At 43.7% G+C, this 20,874-nt stretch overlaps 1 protein-coding gene across 1 annotated transcript in view; it reads right to left on the bottom strand.

The window, feature by feature from the left end:
- Positions 1 to 4,297: 4,297 nt before the first annotated feature.
- The window catches only part of hyou1 (hypoxia up-regulated 1), a 40,489-nt gene continuing 23,912 nt past the window's right edge, over positions 4,298 to 20,874 (bottom strand). Inside the window, exons 16-25 of the mRNA XM_078533282.1 lie at positions 20,037 to 20,119; positions 19,097 to 19,291; positions 16,840 to 17,021; positions 16,369 to 16,456; positions 12,076 to 12,198; positions 11,552 to 11,685; positions 10,952 to 11,036; positions 8,686 to 8,950; positions 7,530 to 7,646; positions 4,298 to 6,771 (exon numbers count right to left, since the gene is read on the bottom strand). Coding sequence (XP_078389408.1) covers positions 6,713 to 6,771; positions 7,530 to 7,646; positions 8,686 to 8,950; positions 10,952 to 11,036; positions 11,552 to 11,685; positions 12,076 to 12,198; positions 16,369 to 16,456; positions 16,840 to 17,021; positions 19,097 to 19,291; positions 20,037 to 20,119 — 1,331 coding nt within the window. The 3' untranslated portion in view covers positions 4,298 to 6,712. The remainder of the gene's footprint in view (positions 6,772 to 7,529; positions 7,647 to 8,685; positions 8,951 to 10,951; positions 11,037 to 11,551; positions 11,686 to 12,075; positions 12,199 to 16,368; positions 16,457 to 16,839; positions 17,022 to 19,096; positions 19,292 to 20,036; positions 20,120 to 20,874) is intronic.

Genomic DNA, 20,874 nt, shown 5'->3' with positions numbered 1-20,874 from the left:
TCAGAAGAGTTTTCACAACAATCCTGCAAGTCCACGGTCACTTTTATTGATCTTGGCTTTATATTTCTGCAATTTGTTAAAATCAAACTCAAATTCAGATTTTTTTTTTCTGTGTCCGAAATCGAATTTGGGAATGCCAGAGAAATTGGCTCCAAGGCTGGGCCCCTAGAAAGCAAATAAGTGGCTGAAAAGGACAGCGAGAAGCAGAGAAAACCAAAGAAAGAGAGTTACTCCATCTTCCATCCCAGGTGAGAACGTAAGGATCTTGGGCTGCAGCTAGCTGTGGAGCCTTGGTCCAAACATGGTCAAAGAGTTGAACTCCAGAGGTGAGGTGAGAGTGACTGCCCTTGACATCAAGGCAGCATTTGACCAAGTGTGGCATCAAGGAGCCCAAGCAAAACTGGAGTCAATGGGAATCAGGGGGAAAGTTCCGTTGATTGGAGTCATACCTAGCACAAAGGAAGAAGATTGTGATTGTTGGTCAGTCGTCTCAGCTCCAAAGCATCACTGTAGGAGTTCCTCAGGGTAGCGTCCTAGGCCCAACCATCTTCAGCTACTTCATCAATGACCTTCCTTCCATCATAAGGTCAGAAGTGGGGATGTTTGCTGATCATTGCACAATGTCCAGCACTATTTGCAACTCCACAGATACTGAAGCAGTCCGTGTCCATATGCAGCAACATCTGGACAATATTCAGGCTTGGGCTGACAAATGGCAAGTAACATTCACGCCACGAGTACCAGGCAATGACCACCTCCCTTGACATTTAATGGTATTACCATCACTGAATCCCCCATTATCAGCATCCTGGTGGTTACCATTGACCAGAAACTGAACTGGACTAGCCCTATAAAAACTGTGGATACAAGAGCAGGGGTTTCTGAAGAGAGTAACTTGCCTTCTGACCCACCAAAGTCTGCCTGCCAGGCACAAGTCGGGAGTGTGATGGAATACTCTCCACTTGCCTGGATGAGTGCAGCTCCAACAATAGTCAAGATGCTTGACGCCTTCCAGAACAAAGAAGCCTTCTTGATTGACGCTCCATCCAGCACCTTCAATATTCACTCCCTTCATCACCAATGCAGTGGCAGCAGTGTACACCATCAACAAGATGCACTCCAAACCTACCAAGGCTCCTTCGACAGCACCTTCCAAACCTGTGAACTCTACCACCTAGATGGACAAGGCAGCAGATGCATGGGAACACCACCACCTGCAAGTTCCCCTCCAAGCCACTCACCATCGTGATTTGGAAATATATTGCCATTCCTTCACTGTCGCTGGGTCAAAATCCCGGAACTCCTTCCCAACAGCACTCTGGGTGTACCTACACCACAGGGCCGGCAGCAGTTCAAGAAGGCAGCTCACCATCACCTTCTCAAGAGCAATTAGGGATGGGCAATAAATGCTGGCATAGCCAGCGATACCCACATCCCATTAAAGAATAACAAAACTCCCATCTATAGCTTTCAATTAAAAAATATTTTGGTCAACAAGATTAAAGTTATATGTATTTTTTTTGTCTCAGACCATGGAGGTAGCTGTGGGCCTTGGGAAGCAAGGCATTTTTAAAAATCACTATGTGGTCACTTCAAAGGCATTAAAACTACTTAAGAGCAGAAATTCCCTTCCCTGAAGGACATTAATGAGTTGTTTATATGACAATCCGGCTGATTTTATGATCATATTTTCCTGGTGGGAACTCTCAAATTTTATTAAACTTAATTTCATGACTTATCATGGTATGTTTGCTTCTAGCCTAGTACACAACCAATTATTACTCTAGCTGGTACTTGGCAAACTATAATTTGTTCATTTAAGGAAACCTGCATAACTCATGCAGCTGTTGACCAGTTGTGAGGAAGAGTGGCTGTGATGAGTCTATACATCAGCAGCACCTTGAGCTAACTCACAGATAACTATTAGATTGAAGCTTGCTGCAACTACAAGTACCCTGTGCTGCATGTGAAATACCATCTGTTAACCAGAGCTTCAAGTGCAGGAACCAGATTCTGGCTTCGTGCTGTTGAGAGGTTCTTTACAACTAGGGTCAGCTGAATAATGGAGACATCAATGTGTTCCGGCATTTGAAGCAAGGCAAACCAGAACAAAGCCGTGGGTTCAACTGGCCAAGGCTTTTAATATCTGGCCTCTTGTGCATCCTCAATTTCCTTCTCTGGATCATCAGCAGCCATGCCTACGACTTCCTGGACCTGGACCCCCCAAACCTCTCCACTCCTTTAAGTTGCTCCTTAAAACTTACCTCTTTGACAAAATATTTGATCATGTCGTAATGTCTTCCTTATGAGGTTCAGTGTCAAAATTTGATTTACATTAGTCCTACAAAGCACCTTGAAATGTTTTAATATATGAAAGTTGCTCTATAAGTGCAAGGTGCTGACTATACACAGCTGACAGACCAAGCATAATGCAGGCCTCCACTGTGCAATTCTCACTAGGTGATATGAATGCCCCAGGCAGATCTAAAACCATTGCTCCGAACTGGAGCTGAAATTTTGGATCATAGAATGGTTAAAGCACAAGAGTCCATTCATCCTGCTGCGTCCATGCCTACTCTCTGCATGAGCAACTCAGCCAGTTTCCCTGCCTTGCCCTTTCAGCAGTCCTGCTAAATCTCTCTCTTCAGGTGAATGCAGTACTGCTCATAACCACACCCCCCAAACCTACCACAACTGTGGTTACATTTTTTTTTAATTCTCAAGAATTGCACTCACCAGATATTTCAGAACAACTATTTAAATTTCTCTGCATGTCACTTCGCCAGACAAAACACAATAACAATCGATGTATCAGCCATCTTCTGTGGTTCAACTCTTGGGAATGTGGAATAAATGAGGTCCCTGCAATCAGCCTCGCCTTCAATCCATCCAAACATTTGATAGCCGCTCAAAATATTTCCATCAAAAATTTGTCTTGCTGTGGCCCCTCTGCTTCTTAAACAACACCCAGTCATTAAAACCATCCCTTAAGAGGCTTTTTAATACAATCATCCCTTCATTTACCCAACCCAAAGGTCTGTTCAGACTGAGCTGAGAGTTTTGCATAAGCAACTCAAAAAAAAATCAGGGAAATAGTGTTTTAAAAAATCAACTTGAATTTTATTAACAGGACAAGTTTCCCCATTAGGGCTGGAGCCCTTCAGGTGGCATATTCCTGCTAACTTAGTCTGAGTTTACATAAATAATCTGAGTAACCCCTTCTTCTCTAGCAAGATTTTCTGGCACTGGGAGTCTCCAACATCACAACTCCTTCAAGAGAGAAACCTACTACCCTGGGAAGGAAGGCAGCTGACCTCCATGTTGCCAGTTTCCCCAACTTGCTTGGCAGAACTGGTTTGAAAAGCAGCAAAAGTACATCCTCCATCCAGCTGAACACAAACTATTTTTACATTCAGACAATACTTTTGCATAAAGCAGCAAGACACCCACCAGCTTGTGCTGCGTCAATGATCAAAACCTGGGAGTGAACTCCAGGCCAGGGGCTTAAAGCAGAGCTCATAGAGTTTGATGCTTTAATGGAGAACAGGGGGATGGACTGTTAGTCATTTAGGATGGATGAGGTAGATGGGTCACGTTTAACACACAGACAAGTGCCTTGTTCTCAGTCTTCTGGTCAAGCCTCTCTCCAATGAGGGTTGAGGTGTGCTCACATGTATAAGAATAGAATGAAGAGCATCAAAGAGCCTGTTATTCTGCAATTATAATTATGGGGGGTGGTGGTGCTGTGAGACTAAATGCTGTGTTATAAAAACTATTCATTGCATGGTGTTAGTGGAGGCATTCATTGTCATAAGACAAAAAGATACAGTTTATCCTTCCTCATTTTAGTTAAAATTACAAAACAATTTCACCAAATGCAAACGATAAATCAGATCCAGAGCAGGGAGTTCAATGAGATTCTCACTGTGATACAGAAGACAATTTAAAGGCAGTTACTGATTAGGTTTGAGAATGAATTAATCATTTTAACTGGGAAAATTCCCAAAATGGGTTGATGACTCCACACCAGAGGCATATTTCCTGAAGCAAAATCAACTCAGCAGCTAAACAGCAGACACACTAAATCCACACTCAGTGTGGGTACAGGAAAGATGGGCTATGGATTGGACGAGATCTGACAGCTTCTTTCAAGGGGGCCAGGAACAAAAGGTGTCACACTGGAAGAGGGACCCAGTAAAGCTCCATGATCAGAGAGCAGCCACACTTATGTTATACATCTGCTGAGCTTAGTGAGAAACAGAAGGCCCAGTTTATAGTCAGCCACTGACAAATTCAGAAAAATAAATCAACATTTTATTGGGGAGAGGGAACAACAGTGCAGATAAACACAACTGGTAGGGACACTGTGGAGCCTTGGTGAGTCTGGCTGTTTTATTTCGAGGGCTTTTAAGTGCAGAAATGGCCCCTAATTCAGACTGCACAGTGTACATTCTCAATATTAGGCACAAACGATTGACCAGAAGCACAAATAGAAACCTGGTCTCTTTTCACATCAACTCCCTATATTCACTTGTACCTCACAACAGCTCGAATGGCTGCTGGACCAAGTTCATTATTAGATTAGAACTTTTACTTTTATTAGATTTAACTTTTTCAAATTAGACATTCAAAAAACCAACAGTAGGGGAAAACCCACTTGGAATAATGTAACTACAATACGAATATTACCGAAGTTTCAGTAATTAAAGTACAATCCAAACAACTCTAGTGGTCATCTATGCAGCTGGTGAGATTGTCCTCAGGTATTAGGTGGGTGTGTTGCAATTCAGAGACCCATATTTTGATATGGTTGACAGGAGATGTGTCCCTATAATGAAACTGGAAACTAGTCCCCACTCTCATCTCTTCTTCAGCAAACTAGATGCAGTTTAAGGAAACCACTCTCTTGCAAAATATTAAATAGGGGATGGGCATGTGAATTTGTCCCTTGTTCTTTAATGTCAGTTGCAAGTTCAGTACTCGGCCCTGTAGTGGACACTCAAACAAACTAAACTGTCACAAAAACAAACACACACACTGTAAGTTGCAGAGCAGAAACAGGAACTTTATGCACCGCTGCCCAATTGGTAACTGCTAGTGACCAGCATGAGGCAGGAATCCGGCAACGAGTATAATAGGGAGTTAAAAAAAAACCTCTCTGTAGTCACATTTGATATCGAATGGATGGTGAGTGGTTAACTATAGAAGAGACAGCCAGCTCCAAAATCACACTTCTGGCAGTCGCTTTAGAGCAGCAACTTCTCAATATCACTGAGCAAGCAAGCACCTTCAGGGTGCCACTGTCTGAATTCATTTTAAGAAACAAAACTGGTGTATACAACAACCAGGATAGGTAATTTGAAGGCCAGTGTGTTACCTATGACCTATAGAGTGGAGAATGTCACATAGGATTTGACTATAAACCGTGAAGCTTAAGCAATATCAAAGTCATCTTGTCCTGTAACATTCTTGAATACACTCCAGCCTCTGATTTCCTGCAGGCAACTAGGGGCATGATATACTCCCTTGCACACTGTCTGAGGCACAGCACTGTCTGGAGTTTGCACAAGTGGTTTTGTTGCACATTTTTAAGCAATTAAAAAAAAAAATGATCAAGGGCAGGTGCTCCAACAATTGAAGCACTGGATTGATTCTGAAGCCTGGCTGCACCATACGAACTGGAACTGGAGTTAGAAACACAGGGTTGGTGGGTGTTTCAGAGAAACACTTAAGACAGGATCCAAAGCTAAAGTCATAACAAACTTGAAGCTCTGTCTGCCCTGTGTCCTGTACCCACTGAGGCTGCAGTATAGAGTGCTAGCAAACTCATGGAAGTGCCCATCACCACTCTAGATTAATTTGGTGCTTTCAGTCTGTTAATGTTGCAAGAGTTCTAACAGAAACTAGTGCTGCATAAGATGTGACTGATTCCAAAATGGTTGCATCAGCGGATGCCCCCAGCCCTTGCAATTCATTGGAGTGGGGGCAAGGGAGAACCACACCCTTGTCCCTCACTGGTGGCTGGTGATGGGGCATGCTTGCAGCAGGCTGGGACACTCTAGGTTGCAAACATAAGGCCAAGTTTACAAGGCAAACTAAAATAGAGGAAACTTGCTCACATTTACCTGTACACATTCTGTGCATGTAGTGGGTGGTTGTACACTCCGAGGCAGGAGGATCTACTATGTAACGCGGTGTCATACCCCTGCATCACAGACCCTGCCTTTTGTGATTCTCAACTTATTTTAAAGCCATGTATCGAGCCCTGGAATAGGCTCCAGAGCTAAATTTTAACAGATCCAACATGTCTTAAGCTGACAATGTAAAACAAAATGAACGTACTTCAATTCAGTGCAGCGAGTTCATTCATAACCATTCATTTTTAAAAAACACAACAATCGAGGGGAGAAGAAACACGATGATAAAAAAAACACGGCTTCCAATAACTTGAAGCTTTTAAATCCCTTTGAACATCAAAACCCTTGCTGCAAAGACTGCCTCCTGCTGGTCACAATGCAATTTGAATTGTACTTGGTAAATTTATCCAATAAAGTCTGTCACAGGAAAATCCAGTTTTCTTTTTTCTTAAAAAAAGGAAATGTACACCTCTGCTCCAAATCACGCTTCATCGTTCTGTTAAATTATGGCAAACTGGTCCATTACATAAAAAGTAATGTAATATAAATAGAACTGGTGCAGGAGCCAGGAGTGGTTACAATTCATCCGGAGGGTGTTTGTCTGACTTGCTTTCCAGTTTTCCCTCAGCTGTACCTGGAAGAAACAATTTGTATTAAATACAGAAACTCATGCAAGGAGCAAAATGGTGAAACACTGATTTTTTTCTCTTAAAAAAAATGTTGCAGAGATTGATGAGAACAGTGCTAGGGATGAGGTACTTCAGTTATATGCAGAGACTGGAGAAGCTGGGGCTGTTCTTCTTGGAACAGAGAAGGTTAAGGAGAGATTTCGTAGAGGTGTTTAAAAATGATGAATGGTTTTGATGGAGTAAATGGGAGAGATTATTTTCGGAATAGTGGGGAGGGTGGGGGGTGTGGTTCTGTAACCAGAGGACACAGATTAAAAGGGTCATTGGCAAAACAATCAGAGGGAGGGATGGGGAATTTTTAAGAAGAGTTGCTGCGATCTGAAATACATGGTCTGAAAAAGGGAGATTCAATAAATACCCGAAGAGGAGAAACTTGCAGGGCTGTGGGGGAAGAGAAGGAGTAGATTAATTGGGTAGCTCTCTCAAAGAGCTGACAAAGATAGAATGGGCCAGATGGTTTCCTTGTGTGGTTTATGATAGAAGTCACTACAGCAGAATACAGTGAAAAACTCCCCCCCTCAACATACAAGGAGAAAGTTTCTGGTAGAGACTTTGCATGGCTTTTATTTCCAAAGTCAAATCTTTCAGACACATTCCTACCTATTAATATTGTTCTTCCTAATTCCCCTCAGTAACACAAACTGGAAGACAGTTTCAGGCAACGTAGTGATGTAAACTCACAAACACTCATACTGATCCTCACCTTTACTAGACTTTAATACTACTGGATCTGGTATCTTAGCCTCACCATCCTTGGTGCTGCTTTTAACTTGCTTCTCTGTAGGTGGAGCCTCTCCAGGTTCCACCTCTTCCTTATTCTCTGTTGGGGAGGAAATATTCGCATTAGTGACTCAGCATTCCACAACAGGACAGGCAGTATAATCCAAGATTTCAAATCAAAAGATCAAATTCCATTCCACTTTACATTCCTCCCGGCCCCTTCTCCTGAAGGTGCTGAGTCTCACTGGGGTACGGGTCCCCTCATCTCCTGAAGGTGCTGACTCTCACTGGGGTACGGGTCCCCCTCCTCTCCTGAAGGTGCTGACTCTCACTGGGGCACGGGGTCCCCTCATCTCCTGAAGGTGCTGACTCTCACTGGGGTACGGGTCCCCCTCCTCTCCTGAAGGTGCTGACTCTCACTGGGGTACAGGGTCCCCCTCCTCTCCTGAAGGTTCTCACTGACTCTCACTGGGGTACAGGTCCCCCTCCTCTCCTGAAGGTGCTGACTCTCACTGGGTACAGGTCCCCTTCTCTCCTGAAGGTGCTGACTCTCACTGGGGCATGGGACCCCTTCCTCTCCTGAAGGTGCTGACTCTCACTGGGGTACGGGTCCCCCTCCTCTCCTGAAGGTGCTGACTCTCACTGGGGTACAGGTCCCCCTCCTCTCCTGAAGGTGCTGACTCTCACTGGGTACAGGTCCCCTTCTCTCCTGAAGGTGCTGACTCTCACTGGGGCATGGGACCCCCTCCTCTCCTGAAGGTGCTGACTCTCACTGGGGCATGGGACCCCTTCCTCTCCTGAAGGTGCTGACTCTCACTGGGGTACAGGTCCCCTCCTCTCCTGAAGCTGCTGACTCTCACTGGGGTACAGGTCCCCTCCTCTCCTGAAGGTGCTGACTCTCACTGGGGTACAGGTCCCCTCCTCTCCTGACTCTCACCTGTGGCACAAGTCCTCATGCCTTCTGAATTAATGGAGACATGGATTCGAACTTTATAAATGCCCCTCCCCTCCAGTTAAACACGCATAAAACCCATGGAGACCCCAATCAAGGGCTCAACCGGTTAGTCCAACCAGACACTGCAATCCTTCAATGATATCTGTGGCAAGTGTCCACCTCTCACACTCTGCAATGAGCTCACCTGTGTCTCCCTCTGTGTTTTTCTCAGGTGCTATAACATTCTCACTATCTGTGGTGTTCTTGTCCTCTATTGTTGTATTTTTCGCTTCCTGCGTTGTGTTCTTCTCCTTCCGGGGCTTGGGTTTGGCAAATTTTGCTTTGTTGAGTAAGTACTTGACTTCTCGGTCCAGGAGAGTGAGCTTTGCCTCAATCTCCTTGGAGAGTAGGATGGGTTTGTGTGTGGATGGCAGCTTATTCTGCTCCTTCACAGTCTCATTCTTCCATGTCTGAAACACAAGTTCAATATAACTTCACTGCACAACAGTCACTGGACCCTCCAGGGTACTGCACTGCCACAGCTACTCACTCCCCCAACCTTTAGGAAGGCAAATGGTATGTTGGCCTTCATCGCAAGGGCATTTGAATACAGAGGTAGGGATGTCTTGCTGCATTTATATAGAGCCTTGGTGAGACCTCACCTGGAGTATTGTGCATAGTTTTGGTCCCCTTATCTAAGGGGGGGATATACTTGCCATAGAAGGAGTGCAACAGAGATTAACCAGATCATCCCTGGGATGGCAGGATTGTCTTATGAGGAGAGATTGAGAAGACTGGGTCTGTATTTCCTAGAGTTTCGAAAAATGAGGGGTGACCTCTTTGAAACTTACAGGATTCTTACAGGGCCTGACAGGGTGGATGTTTGCCCTGGCTGGTGAGTCTAGAACCAGGGAACATAATCTCAGAATAAGGGGTAGGCCACTTAAGACTGAGATGAGGAGAAAATTCTTCACTCAGAGGGTGGTGAATCTTTGGAATTCTCTACCCCAGGGGCCTGTGGAAGCTCAACTGTTGAGCACGCTGAAGACTGAAATCGATAGATTTCTGGAGATCAATGACACCAAGGGATATGGGGATAGAGCGGGAAAGTGGCGTTGAGGTAGATGATCAGCCATGATCTAACTGAATGGCGGTGCAGGCTTGACAGGCTGAAAGGTCTCCTCCTGCTCCAATGACCATATGTTCCGCCACCCCACGCCAATATCTCCCACTGGGGGATGGTTTCAGATACAGTCTATCCTCTGATATCACACAATGGGGTATAGTTGTTGATAATGGAATAGTGCCTCACTCTGTTAGTTATTCTTCTTGGGGAACAGGTGAGAGCATGAACAGAGAGCAAGTGATGGTGGGCAATGTGGTCATGGGGGAGGAGGGGGGGCATCAGACTTGGCCTGCTGTGTCCTCACCCAATAGCCAGAGGTCACCAAACATCTACAAGGAACCAGAAGTAGGGTGATGTTAATATTCACCCTCCCACCTTCCCTCCCAACACAGGATCATTGTAGCCCATCCCTGTCATCCTGACTGAGATCAGGATTCAGTTCAGTCACGGTGTGAATTTACTCACTTGGCCATGGGTGGGGTGCACAGATCACGAAACCACATCTGTAAGCTTCCCTCTTAGTGCAACATTCCTTCATTAACTTCATTCCCTACCAGATGATTTAGTACAAATTAATGTATTTACATAAGAAACAGGAGCAGGAGTAGGTCATATGTCTCCTCGAGTCTGTTCCACCATCAATAAGGGCACGGTTGAGATGAGGAGAATTTTTTCAGTCAGAGGATGGGAATCTTTGGAATTTTCTACCTCAGACTGTGGATGATCAGTTGTTGAGTATATTCAAGACAGTGATTGACAGATTTGTACCTAGTAATTTCTATCTCAGCGACATTGTTATATGCCAAGATTCCCTTAGTGCCCAAACATCTATCAATCACTGTTTTGAATATAATCAAAGCTGAGCATCCACAGTTCTTGGTGTAGAGAATCCCAAAGATTCACAGATTTTGACTGCAGAAATGTACCCTCATCTCAGTCTGAAATGTTGATTTCTTATCCTGAGGTTCTGATCCCTACTTCTAGACTCTCCAGCCTGGGGAAACATCCTCCCAGCATCTAACCCTGTCAAGCCCCCTTCAAAGGTGAGGAGGTCAAAACTGTATAAGCTCTTCTTGGGAATCCACACAAGGTCCACTGAAAAATCAGATTCAGACTCCTAGGCTACAAGTCAACAATCCCGAGATTCTGCAGGCAATATCCTTCTAAATAAAACACTAGCAGCTGAGTTAACACTCAATCCCCTGCCTAAAGTCATTGCTTTCTATCCCTTGTGCTGAATAAAGATTGAATAAACTACCTAAGTCTTTTTTTTCAAAATTCAAGTCAGGTTTCACCCAGTTTAGTAGCTTTGTCTCCATTGATGGTCGGATTCTGTCATACTTACAGTTGTCTCTGTGATGATCTTTTCCAGCGTGTTTAACTCCACCTCTGTGAAAATCTGGTCAGCTTCGGGAATGAGTCTAGCTCCCCTGAAGTCACAAGCATAACAGAGTAAGAAACAGGGAGAGAACCTTCACTGTGACCCTACTCCTGATTGTGTGCTGGGATAAGCATGCCTACTCCAAGCCATTTAGATTCAAGACTTTACTCAGGGAGTAGCTGAACAGGAATGTCTCAGTTCAACTTGGTCTGTGCCAAGCAAGTCCATCTCATCCAGTACAACAATACAAGCGTAACAGTACCACTGGAGTGGTGAAAAATAAATCAGGGATCCCATTCACTTCCTTGATGGCCCCTGCTGAGTATATGGAATTCAAGTGAAGGTAGAACTGGACCAAAACACAACTGACTCCCCCATCCAACTTAATAATGGGAAAGGTCACTGCCAGTGATATTTGGGGTGTAGGTTTGGAAAGAACCAATGCCTGTGAAACCAGCCCCTCCCCAATCACTGACATTGTCCATTGAGCCAACTACTTAAAGAACAGTGAAAAGACTGATAAACCTTCTCCCAGGGGTTCCTTGCCTTCACCAGGAGACTTACTTGAGGAAGATGGTAGAGTGATTGAGCATGCTGTCCAGTGCAGCCAGGCGGTCTGGCCACTTCCTCCTCTCTTCTACTTTGAAGAAGAGTTCCTTGCACATCTTCCGCAGCTCAGAGAGCTTCGCTTTTAGTTCCTGAGCACACAAAGGTACAATTCACTGGTGAAATCCCTGACATGCACATATAACACAAAACAGAATGCTCTGAGTGTTTGGCTCCTGTAGCAAGGCTCTGTGTTACACATGGTGGCAATATTAAACTACAAACTTATCAAGGTCTCATCTGGGACTCAGAGTCCAGTATCAGCGATACTACCACCCTGTCAGACTAAGCAAAACACTAAGTATCTCAGCCCTTGGCATCAGTTTTATATAAGTTTGGGTTTAAATTCCAGCCTCTCACTGGCCCGATTTGTTTTCTGTACAGTACATACAGATGTAAAATTTGTCAATATTGTCTGCTGCTAGACCAGTTATCCTCAGGGTCAGAATTTTAAAAAGCAGCCAAATAAAACAAGCTCAAACCTGCGTGGGGGCAGCATATCCATCCTCATCCAGCCAGTTTGAGACCTCACTGAGTTTAGCAGAGATCTGGTCCCGTTCATCTTGTGTTGAGACTGCTTGATACTCATCTTGGTAGAGCTTGTCCTGGGGAATAATAGCAAAGATGAACAGCTGCAGGTTTTGAAAGTAAATCCAGGTACAGGATGACCTAAATCTTAAAAAAAAAAGGAATGGCCTCCTGATATTTCCCCTCTGCAGAAAGTACCTGGCCTCTGCTCAAAGATCAGAGCTAGCTCGGAACTCCTCCATGCGGGGATACAGCTGGGCGCAGTATAGCAGGACACTGACTTGCTGTGTCAGGCACAGCTTCCCACACACCCAAATATCATTTCCATCAAGAGTCAAGCAGTTCGACACTTTAATTCAGTCTGAAGATTAAAACAAAAAGACTTGCATTTCTGTAGCATCTTTCATGACCTCAGGAATCCTAAAGCGCTTCACAGCTATTGAAGTATTTTCTGAAGTGTAGTCTTTGCTGTAGTGTAAGAAACACAGCAGCCATTTTGCACACACAAAACAGCAATGTGATAATGACCAGATAATATCGGTGATATTGATTGAGGGATAACTATTGGCCAGGACAGCAGGGATAACTCCCCCGTTCATTGAAATAGTGCTATGGGATCTCTCAAATCCACCTGAGGGGCCTCAATTTAATGCTTCATCTGAAAGACGGCACCTCCAATAGTTCAGCACTCCTTCAGTTCTGCAATGGGAGTGGAAGCCTAGATGGGACTTGAATCCACAACTTTTATGCATTAGGTGAGACTGCTACCCACTGAGGCACAGATAAAACACCTATCATTGAGGTAATGTTAAGTTTCTCAATCTGAGATCGAAACTTTGCCTTTAACGACTTAAATATAGAGTAGCAGCACCCAATATAAAAAGTCAAACAAAGGCTACAATTACTATGCTGAGAACTGAGATACGGCCTTCACTGCAGTTATATCAGGTCAATTGGTGGCTATGTGCACATTGTACAGGAAACTGGTTAACAAAAGTCTAACTGCCATGCTTACACAATAGTGACCACAGGATATCAGTTAACACGACTGTTTAAGAATGTAGTTATCAATTTTCTTTTCCAGTAAGGTCTTTAATTACACATCCTCTTTCCATATAAAATATGAACATATGAATTAGGAGCAAGAGTAGGCCACTCGGCCCCTCGAGCCTGCTCTGCCATTCAATAAGATCATGGCTGATCTGATTGTAACCTCAACCCCACATTCCTGCCTACCCGATAACCTTTCACCCCCTTGTTAATCAAGAATCTATCTAGCTCTGCCTTAAAAATATTCAAAGGCTCTGCTTCCACCGCTTTTTGTGAAAGAGAGTTCCAAAGACTCTCAACCCTCAGAGAAAAATTCTCATCTGTTTTAAATGAGCTACCCCTTATTTTTAAACAGTGACCCCTAGTTCTAGATTCTCCCACAAGAGGAAACATCCTCTCCACATCCACCCTGTCAAAACCCCTCAGATTTTAATTAAATCGCCTCTTACTCTTCTAAATTCCAGTGGTTACAAGTCTAACCTGTCCAGCCTTTCCTCATAAGACAACCTGCCCATTCCTTGTATTAGTCTAGTAAACCTTCTCTGAACTGCTTCTAACACATTTAAATAATTCCTTAAATAAGGAGACCAATACTGTACACAATACTCCAGATGTGGTCTCACCAGTGCCCTGTACAACTGAAGCATAACCTCCATACTCTTGTATTCAATTCCCCTCACAATAAATTATAACATTCTATTAGCTTTCCTAATTACTTGCTGTGCCTGCATACCAACCTCTTGTAATTCATGCACTAGGACACCCAGATCCCTCTGAATCTCAGAGTTCTGTAATCTCTCGTTATTTAGATAATAAGCTTCTTTTTTATTCTTCCTGCCAAAATGAACAATTTCACATTTGCCCACATTATACTCCATTTGCCAGGTCTTTTCCTACTCACTTAACCTATGCCACTTCGTATCCTCCTCACATCCGCTTCACAATTTACTTCCCTACCTATATTTGTGTCGTCAGCAAATTTAGCCACCATTCCTTCAGTCCCTTCATCCAAGTCAATTATATAAATTGTAAAAAGTTGAGGCCCCAGCACTGATCCCTGTGGCACACCACCCGTCACATCCTGCCAACCAGAAAAAAAACCCATTTATGCCAACTCTCTGCTTCCTGTTTGCTAGCCAATCTTCGGTCCATGCCAATATGTTATCCCCAACACCATGAGCTTTTATTTTCTGCAATAACTTTTGATGTGGCACTTTATCAAATGCCTTCTGGAAATCTAAGTACAGCACATCCACTGGTTCCCCTTTATCCACAGCACACGGGTCCTTCAAAGAACTCCAATAAATTGCTTAAACATGATTTCACTTTTACAAAACTATGTTGACTCTCGACTCTCCCTGATTGCCTTGAATTTTTCTAAGTGCCCTGCTATAACATCTTTAATAATATCTTCTAACATTTTCCCTATGACAGATGTTAGGGTAACTGGCCTATAGTTTCCTGCTTTCTGTCTCCCTCTCATTTTGAATAAAGAAGTTACATTTGCTATTTTCCAATCTAATGGAATCTTCCCTGAATCTAGGGGATTTTGGAAAATTAAAACCAGCGCATCAACTATCTCACTAGCTACTTCTTTCAAGGCCTTAGGGTGAAGTCCATCCGGACCTGGAGATTTGTCAGCCCACAGCTCCAATAATTTGTTTAATACCACTTCCCTGGTGAGTGCAATTTTCCCAAGTTCCTCTTTCCCTCCCATTTCCTGAATTACAGCTATTTTCAGGATGTTACTTGTGTCGTCCATAGTGAAGGCCAAAGCAAAATGCCTGTTTAATTCATCTGCCATCTCCCTACTTTCCATCAATTCCCCAGACACACTCTCTATAGGACCAACACTCACTTCATTAACCATTTTCTTATTTAAACATCTATAGAAACTCTTACTATCCATCTTTATATTACTCGCTAGCTTTCTCTCACACTCTAATTTTTCCCTCCTTATTAATCTTTTTGTCATCCTTTGCTGTTCTTTATATTCTTTCCAACCTGCTGACTTGCCACCCGTCTTTGCGTAATTATATACTTTCTCTTTAAGTTTGATCCTGTCTTTAACTTTTTTAGTTAACCATGAATGGTGAGCCCTCCCCTTGGAATTTTCATTTCTCATGGAATGTATCTATTGAGTATTCCAAAATATCCCATTAAATGTTGGCCACTGAACCTCTATTGACCTATAATAGAAGTAAAATATTGCAGATGTTGGAAATCTGAAACAGAAACAGAAAATGCTGGAAAAACTCAGGTGTGGAGAGAGAAACAGAGTTAATATTTCGAATCTGTATCTCCATTGGTCTACCCCCTAAATCTCATTTGCCAGTTCACTTTAACTAGCTCCGCTTTCATGCCCTCATAATTGCCCTTATTTAAGTTTAAAATAAGGGCAATTATACAAGTTGATCTAACTGTTGCAGCTACTCAGATCATCAGTTATTTATAAAAAAGGTACACATCAAAAAAAACATCAATACATTTGTTCAGACTCCAGCCTTAATTCTGAACCAGACTGTTCCTCGAGATTGCTGGCAACTACACGCAGTTGGCAAATACCAACCATTCATTAAAACTCCTTTACGAAAGTGAAAAGCATATGTTTTAGCAACATGTAAACCAGCGACCAACACCTCTTCGATTTTAAAATGAATTCCTACCCGCCTACATCCAGCAGGGAAAATACTCAAAGCAAAAGTGGAAGGAAAAGACAAACACTTTGAAAGGATCAGATTGCAGCACCGAAGCTCACTGGGATCCCTGTGAAATACTATGGAAAGTATCGGCTTCTGCTGTGGCCACGGCACAAGACCACAGGTAAATGTGGCCCCAGATACTCTTCATGGCCCCAGTCTTACGATACAACTGCACCAAACTCTTATGTGCAGGCATTGGGGTCTATTCCAGGGGAAGGCAGCACATCCCTCAACGAGCTCAATGCCCTTCACAAATCACACTCCAGAACAGTCATGGTTACATACATCTTGTGCATGGCAGTAGAGTTGCTGTACTCCTGGGCAGAAGAACACACTTTTAACAAACCTAATAACCGACCTCTCCCCAAAACTGCAGAGTTCATCATGAGTTGGGAGTTGATGCTGCTGGTTGTCAATAATCAGTCAATTCATGAGATCTAGTGCGTAGATTGGACTCAGTAATTGGTCAGGATTACGACTGATGGAATAGCTTACCTGTGTTTCAAAGATGAAAGCTTCCAATGAGTTGGCCATTTTTTCACGCTCATGTTTTTGGAGGTCCCGATCTGTAAGGTCCTGAAGCCTAGATGTAAACACAGGAGTCAGGGACTGTAAAGGTACAAGGAATCAGCAAGTGTTAAAACAGCTGCAGCCTGCACTGGGTTAGGGGGTCTACCTGTTACTGTATACCCGTAATTGTGGCTAGGGCTGGGTAACTCAAATAATCTGACGGATTACAGCAAGGTCCATTGAAGCCCCTGTTCCTGGTACAGCACCTCTCCTATCATGGAATTTAATTGTATTTGGAATAATCCCAATGTCTGTCTAATATGTGGCTGAGAAAATCATTGAAAATATTTGTTGCTGTGTAATGTCCTTATGGTTGTATTCTATGTTTTCACTAATCTCCATGTTTTCTCTGTCTCACTCAGGTGCAAGGGGAGTTTAAAAGAGAGTGACCCTTACTTTTTTTGAGACTGGCTCATTTCCTCTTGTGACAGATCTGGTAGGTCCTGGATTTCCAATCCGACAGTCACATTCTCACTAATCTTTACCCTCTTAGGTCCTTTCGGCTTTTTAACCTCCTCAGTTTTCTCCGATTCTGGACCTTTCGCCTCTTCCTTCCCAACATCCTCCACTTTTTTATCCTGCTCAAAATCAAAATAAAAGCCATCAGGGTGTCACCAACACATTTACAGCAAAACATTGACTCCAGACCAAATAAACCCAGTCAGCAAATAGAAATTAACTCTCAGTCTTTAAATAAACAGTATCTCAGCACTGATAAACACATCTGCTCTAAAATCTCAGGCTGGGTTTAAGGATAAAGAAATCCTGCGCCTATCAAGCTGTTCCACTGGAAAACATCTCAACGACAACAACAAATTATATTTACATAGTGCCTTCAACACAATAAAACGTCCCATGGCTTCAGAGTGCTGTAAAGCAAAATTTTAGAGTCACAGTAAGGACCTATTAGGGCAGCCTGCTCATTCATGAGCGTTTTAAAAGGATGAAAGCGAGATAGAGAGGGTCAGGTAGGGCATTCCAGAACTTCAGCCATGGCAGCTGAAGCCACGGCTGCCAAATGCTGCAGTGTTTGTAACTGGGAATTAGAGTGGCACAGGTATCTCGGAGGATTGAGAGTCTGCAGCTGATTCCAGTGATAGGGAGCGGCAAGGCCATGGGGTGATTTCCAGAAGGCATTTAATAAGGTGCCAGAATCAAAGGCTATTGCAGGAAATAAAAGCTCATGGTGTAGGGGGTAACATATTGACATGGATAGAAGATTGTCTAGCCAACAGGAAACAGAGGGAAGCCATAAATGGGTCTTTTTTTTTGGTTGGCAGGATGTGATGTGTGGTGTGCCACAGGGATCAGTGCTGGGGCCTCAACTTTTTACAATTTATATAAATGACTTGGACGAAGGGACAGATGGTACGGTTGCTTAATTTGTTGACGACACAAAGATAGGTAGGAAAGTAAACTGTGAGGAGGACGTAAGGGGGCTACAAAGTGACATAGGTTAAATGAGCGGGAAAAGACCTGGCAAATGGAGTATAATGTGGGCAAATGTGAAACTGTCCATTTTGGCAGGAAGAATAAAAAAGGTTATCTAAATAGTGAGAGATTGCAGAGCTCTGAGATTCAGAGGGATCTGGGTGTCCTAGTGCATGAATTACAAAAGGCTAATGCAGGTACAGCAAGTAATTAGGAAAGCTAATAGAATGTTATCGTTTATTGCAAGGGGAATTGAATGCAAAAGTGGGGAGGTTATGCTTCAGTTATACAGGGCACTGGTGAGACCACATTTGGAGTACTGTGTACAGTACTGGTCTCCTTATTTAAGGAAAGATGTATATGCATTAGAAACAGTTCAGAGAAGGTTTATTAGGTGAACACCAGAATGGGTAGGGTATCTTATGGGGAAAGGTTGGACAGGTTAGGCTTATATCCACTGGAGTTTAGAAGAGTAAGATTAAAACCTTTAAGATCCTGAGGGGCTTTGGCAAAGTGAATGTGGAGAGGATGTTTCCTCTTGTGGGAGAATCTAGAATTAGAGGTCACAGTTCAAAAATAAGGGATCGCTCATTTAAGACAGAGATGAGGAGAATTTTTTTTTCTCAGTCGTGAGTCTTTGGAATTCTCTTCCTCAAAAAGCAGTGGAAGCAGAGTCTTTGAATATCTTTAAGGCAGAATTAGATAAGATTCCTGATTAACAAGGTGGTGAAAGGTTATCAGGGGTAGGCGGGAGATTATAATCGTATCAGCCATGATCTTATTGAATGGCGGAGCTGGCTTGAAGTGCTGAGCACCCTACTCCTGCTGTTAGTTCATATGATTGGAAAATAAGGATGAGAAATTTAAAAATCAAGGCTCTGCTTAATCAGGAGCCCGTGCAGGTCACCGAGGGTGATAGATAAACAGGGTATGTAAGGACAAGGTCAGCAGAGCTTTGGATAGTGTTAAGTTTACAAAGGTTAGAACATGGGGTGCAGTCCAGGACTGAGGCATTGGAACAGTTAAATCTACCGACCAAAAAGTTGGGAGATTGGCTATGATGTCTCCTGTGATTGCAGAGGTGGCTGAGGTTCACATGTAGAATGGTTGCTGCAGGGAAATACCTCAGGGCACCCATCCAATGAGGTAGCATCTACAGAAAAGCTGATGACAGAGAGATGGAAACAATATTTGCTGGTCACCGAGCGGAGTATTTCCATACCAGAGTTTCAGGCTTCTCAGTACTGGCCTGGTCCTCTCCTGTTTCAGGCTGGTCTGCTTTCTCTCCATTAGGTTCAGCCTTGCCCTGCTCCTCAGGCTTGTTGCTCTCCTCTTCTTTGGGAATTTCTTTCTCATTCGGGGTCTCTGGTTCTTCCTGACCATCCTTCTCAGATTTACTCGTGACCTCTTCTTCATCCTGCAAACAATGGATTAAATAAAGAATTTCAGCAGCGTTTTTCCAGTTTTCATCCACAGCCAGGAGGATGGGTCACCTGGACCACTCATTTCCCAGTGACTGCCAACTGGTTGAATACATAGGGCTGAGCAATCTCACCACAGACAGAAAACTCAGCCAGGAACACAGACACTGGCCTGTCTCACGACGAAGCTGGTGGCCGGCAAATGATTTCTTGCTGCCTCCTCAACTTTTCCCCTGTGCAATAAACATTCTCTTTCTTCGTGAACAAACTGCATCCTCATTGTGTTACAGCAGCATGTGCACCCACAACACAGCATACAACATCATACAGGAAAGGCTAAAACAAGCGACTTCTTGTATGACTGGATAACAAGATCTCCTGACTACCCGGAAAGGCACCTGGTTACAGTGTAACCTTCACTCATTTATTTTGACATCCACAGATACCAAGTTTATCGACCACGTGGAATCCACGGATACCAGTATTGCTCCAGTTTCTCCATTTTGGAGCCTAGAGTGAGTGTCAGCGGCCATCGCAGCCAACACTAATCTAGTCCTTACGCTAACCCTTCACTTTCCAGCTGAGGTCACTGGATAGAGCTTTTTTAGTCATATCCTTCCTTGGCCTCAAGCAGCTGGAAGCACAGGCCAGGAATCAAACCAAGCCATCTAGTCTGTGAGACTATTTTTACCCAACAGGAGAGATACATAAGAATGGAAACTAGAGCGGGTGTACACTTACCTGCACAGATTCAGTCAGGTTCTCCTTCCCATCTGCTTCAGAGCTTCCACCTCCAAATAAACTAGAAATGGTGTTCCCAAGCTCTGCAGATAAGATCAGACTATAAGAAACTGCAGAACACTGCACCAGAAACAAGACCTTTACCCAATAACAGAAGGTAAAGTAACAATTAAAATTCAAAAAAGAACTCTTTAGAAAGTGACAACACATGCACCCACCCAGCCCACAACCTCCCTGTGATTCCTTCTATAGTTCCACAGGCAGTGGATCCCTCTGGGTCCCTCACAAATGGCCACGGACTGCAAGTATTGCCAGGTCTTTCGACTGGAAATCATAGAACAGCCAAACTCATCGTAAGCCCAGCACATTGCCCATGCTTACACACACTGGCACCCTCCAACCAGCGCACACCACAACCACTCCCAACCCTTGCCCACTTGCCTACCCCATGGTATTCTCCTACCACCTTCACAGCAGCTAGGGTTACTGGAACCAGAAGCAGGAATCCTGAAAAAGATTCTCATACACCACCTCAAATGAGTCTAGCCCAACTCTTTGCCAATCATCATTCACTCACTCACTGATTAAGGGAGTTATTGGAAAGAAACAAAATACTGAGAATGTGGTATCAGGATGGCCACTGGCAAGTTTTCCTAGGACACAGGAAAGGGAGACTATTCTGTTTCTCAGGATGACATGGTCACATTTATTGCCCTCAGTGGGTGAAAGTGCTCTTCAGTTTTCATAGCAGTGCATTGTTTACATAGCCACTTCAGAGTGTATTCAGATTCAACCATGTATTGTGGAACTGAGGCATATGTAAGTCAGACTGGGTAAG

Source organism: Cetorhinus maximus, chromosome 2 (assembly GCF_964194155.1).
Source record: "Cetorhinus maximus chromosome 2, sCetMax3.hap1.1, whole genome shotgun sequence".
Taxonomy (NCBI): Eukaryota; Metazoa; Chordata; class Chondrichthyes; order Lamniformes; family Cetorhinidae; genus Cetorhinus; species Cetorhinus maximus.
The sequence above is the reverse complement of the archived record's forward strand: the minus strand, read 5'-3'. Positions and strand labels throughout refer to the sequence as shown.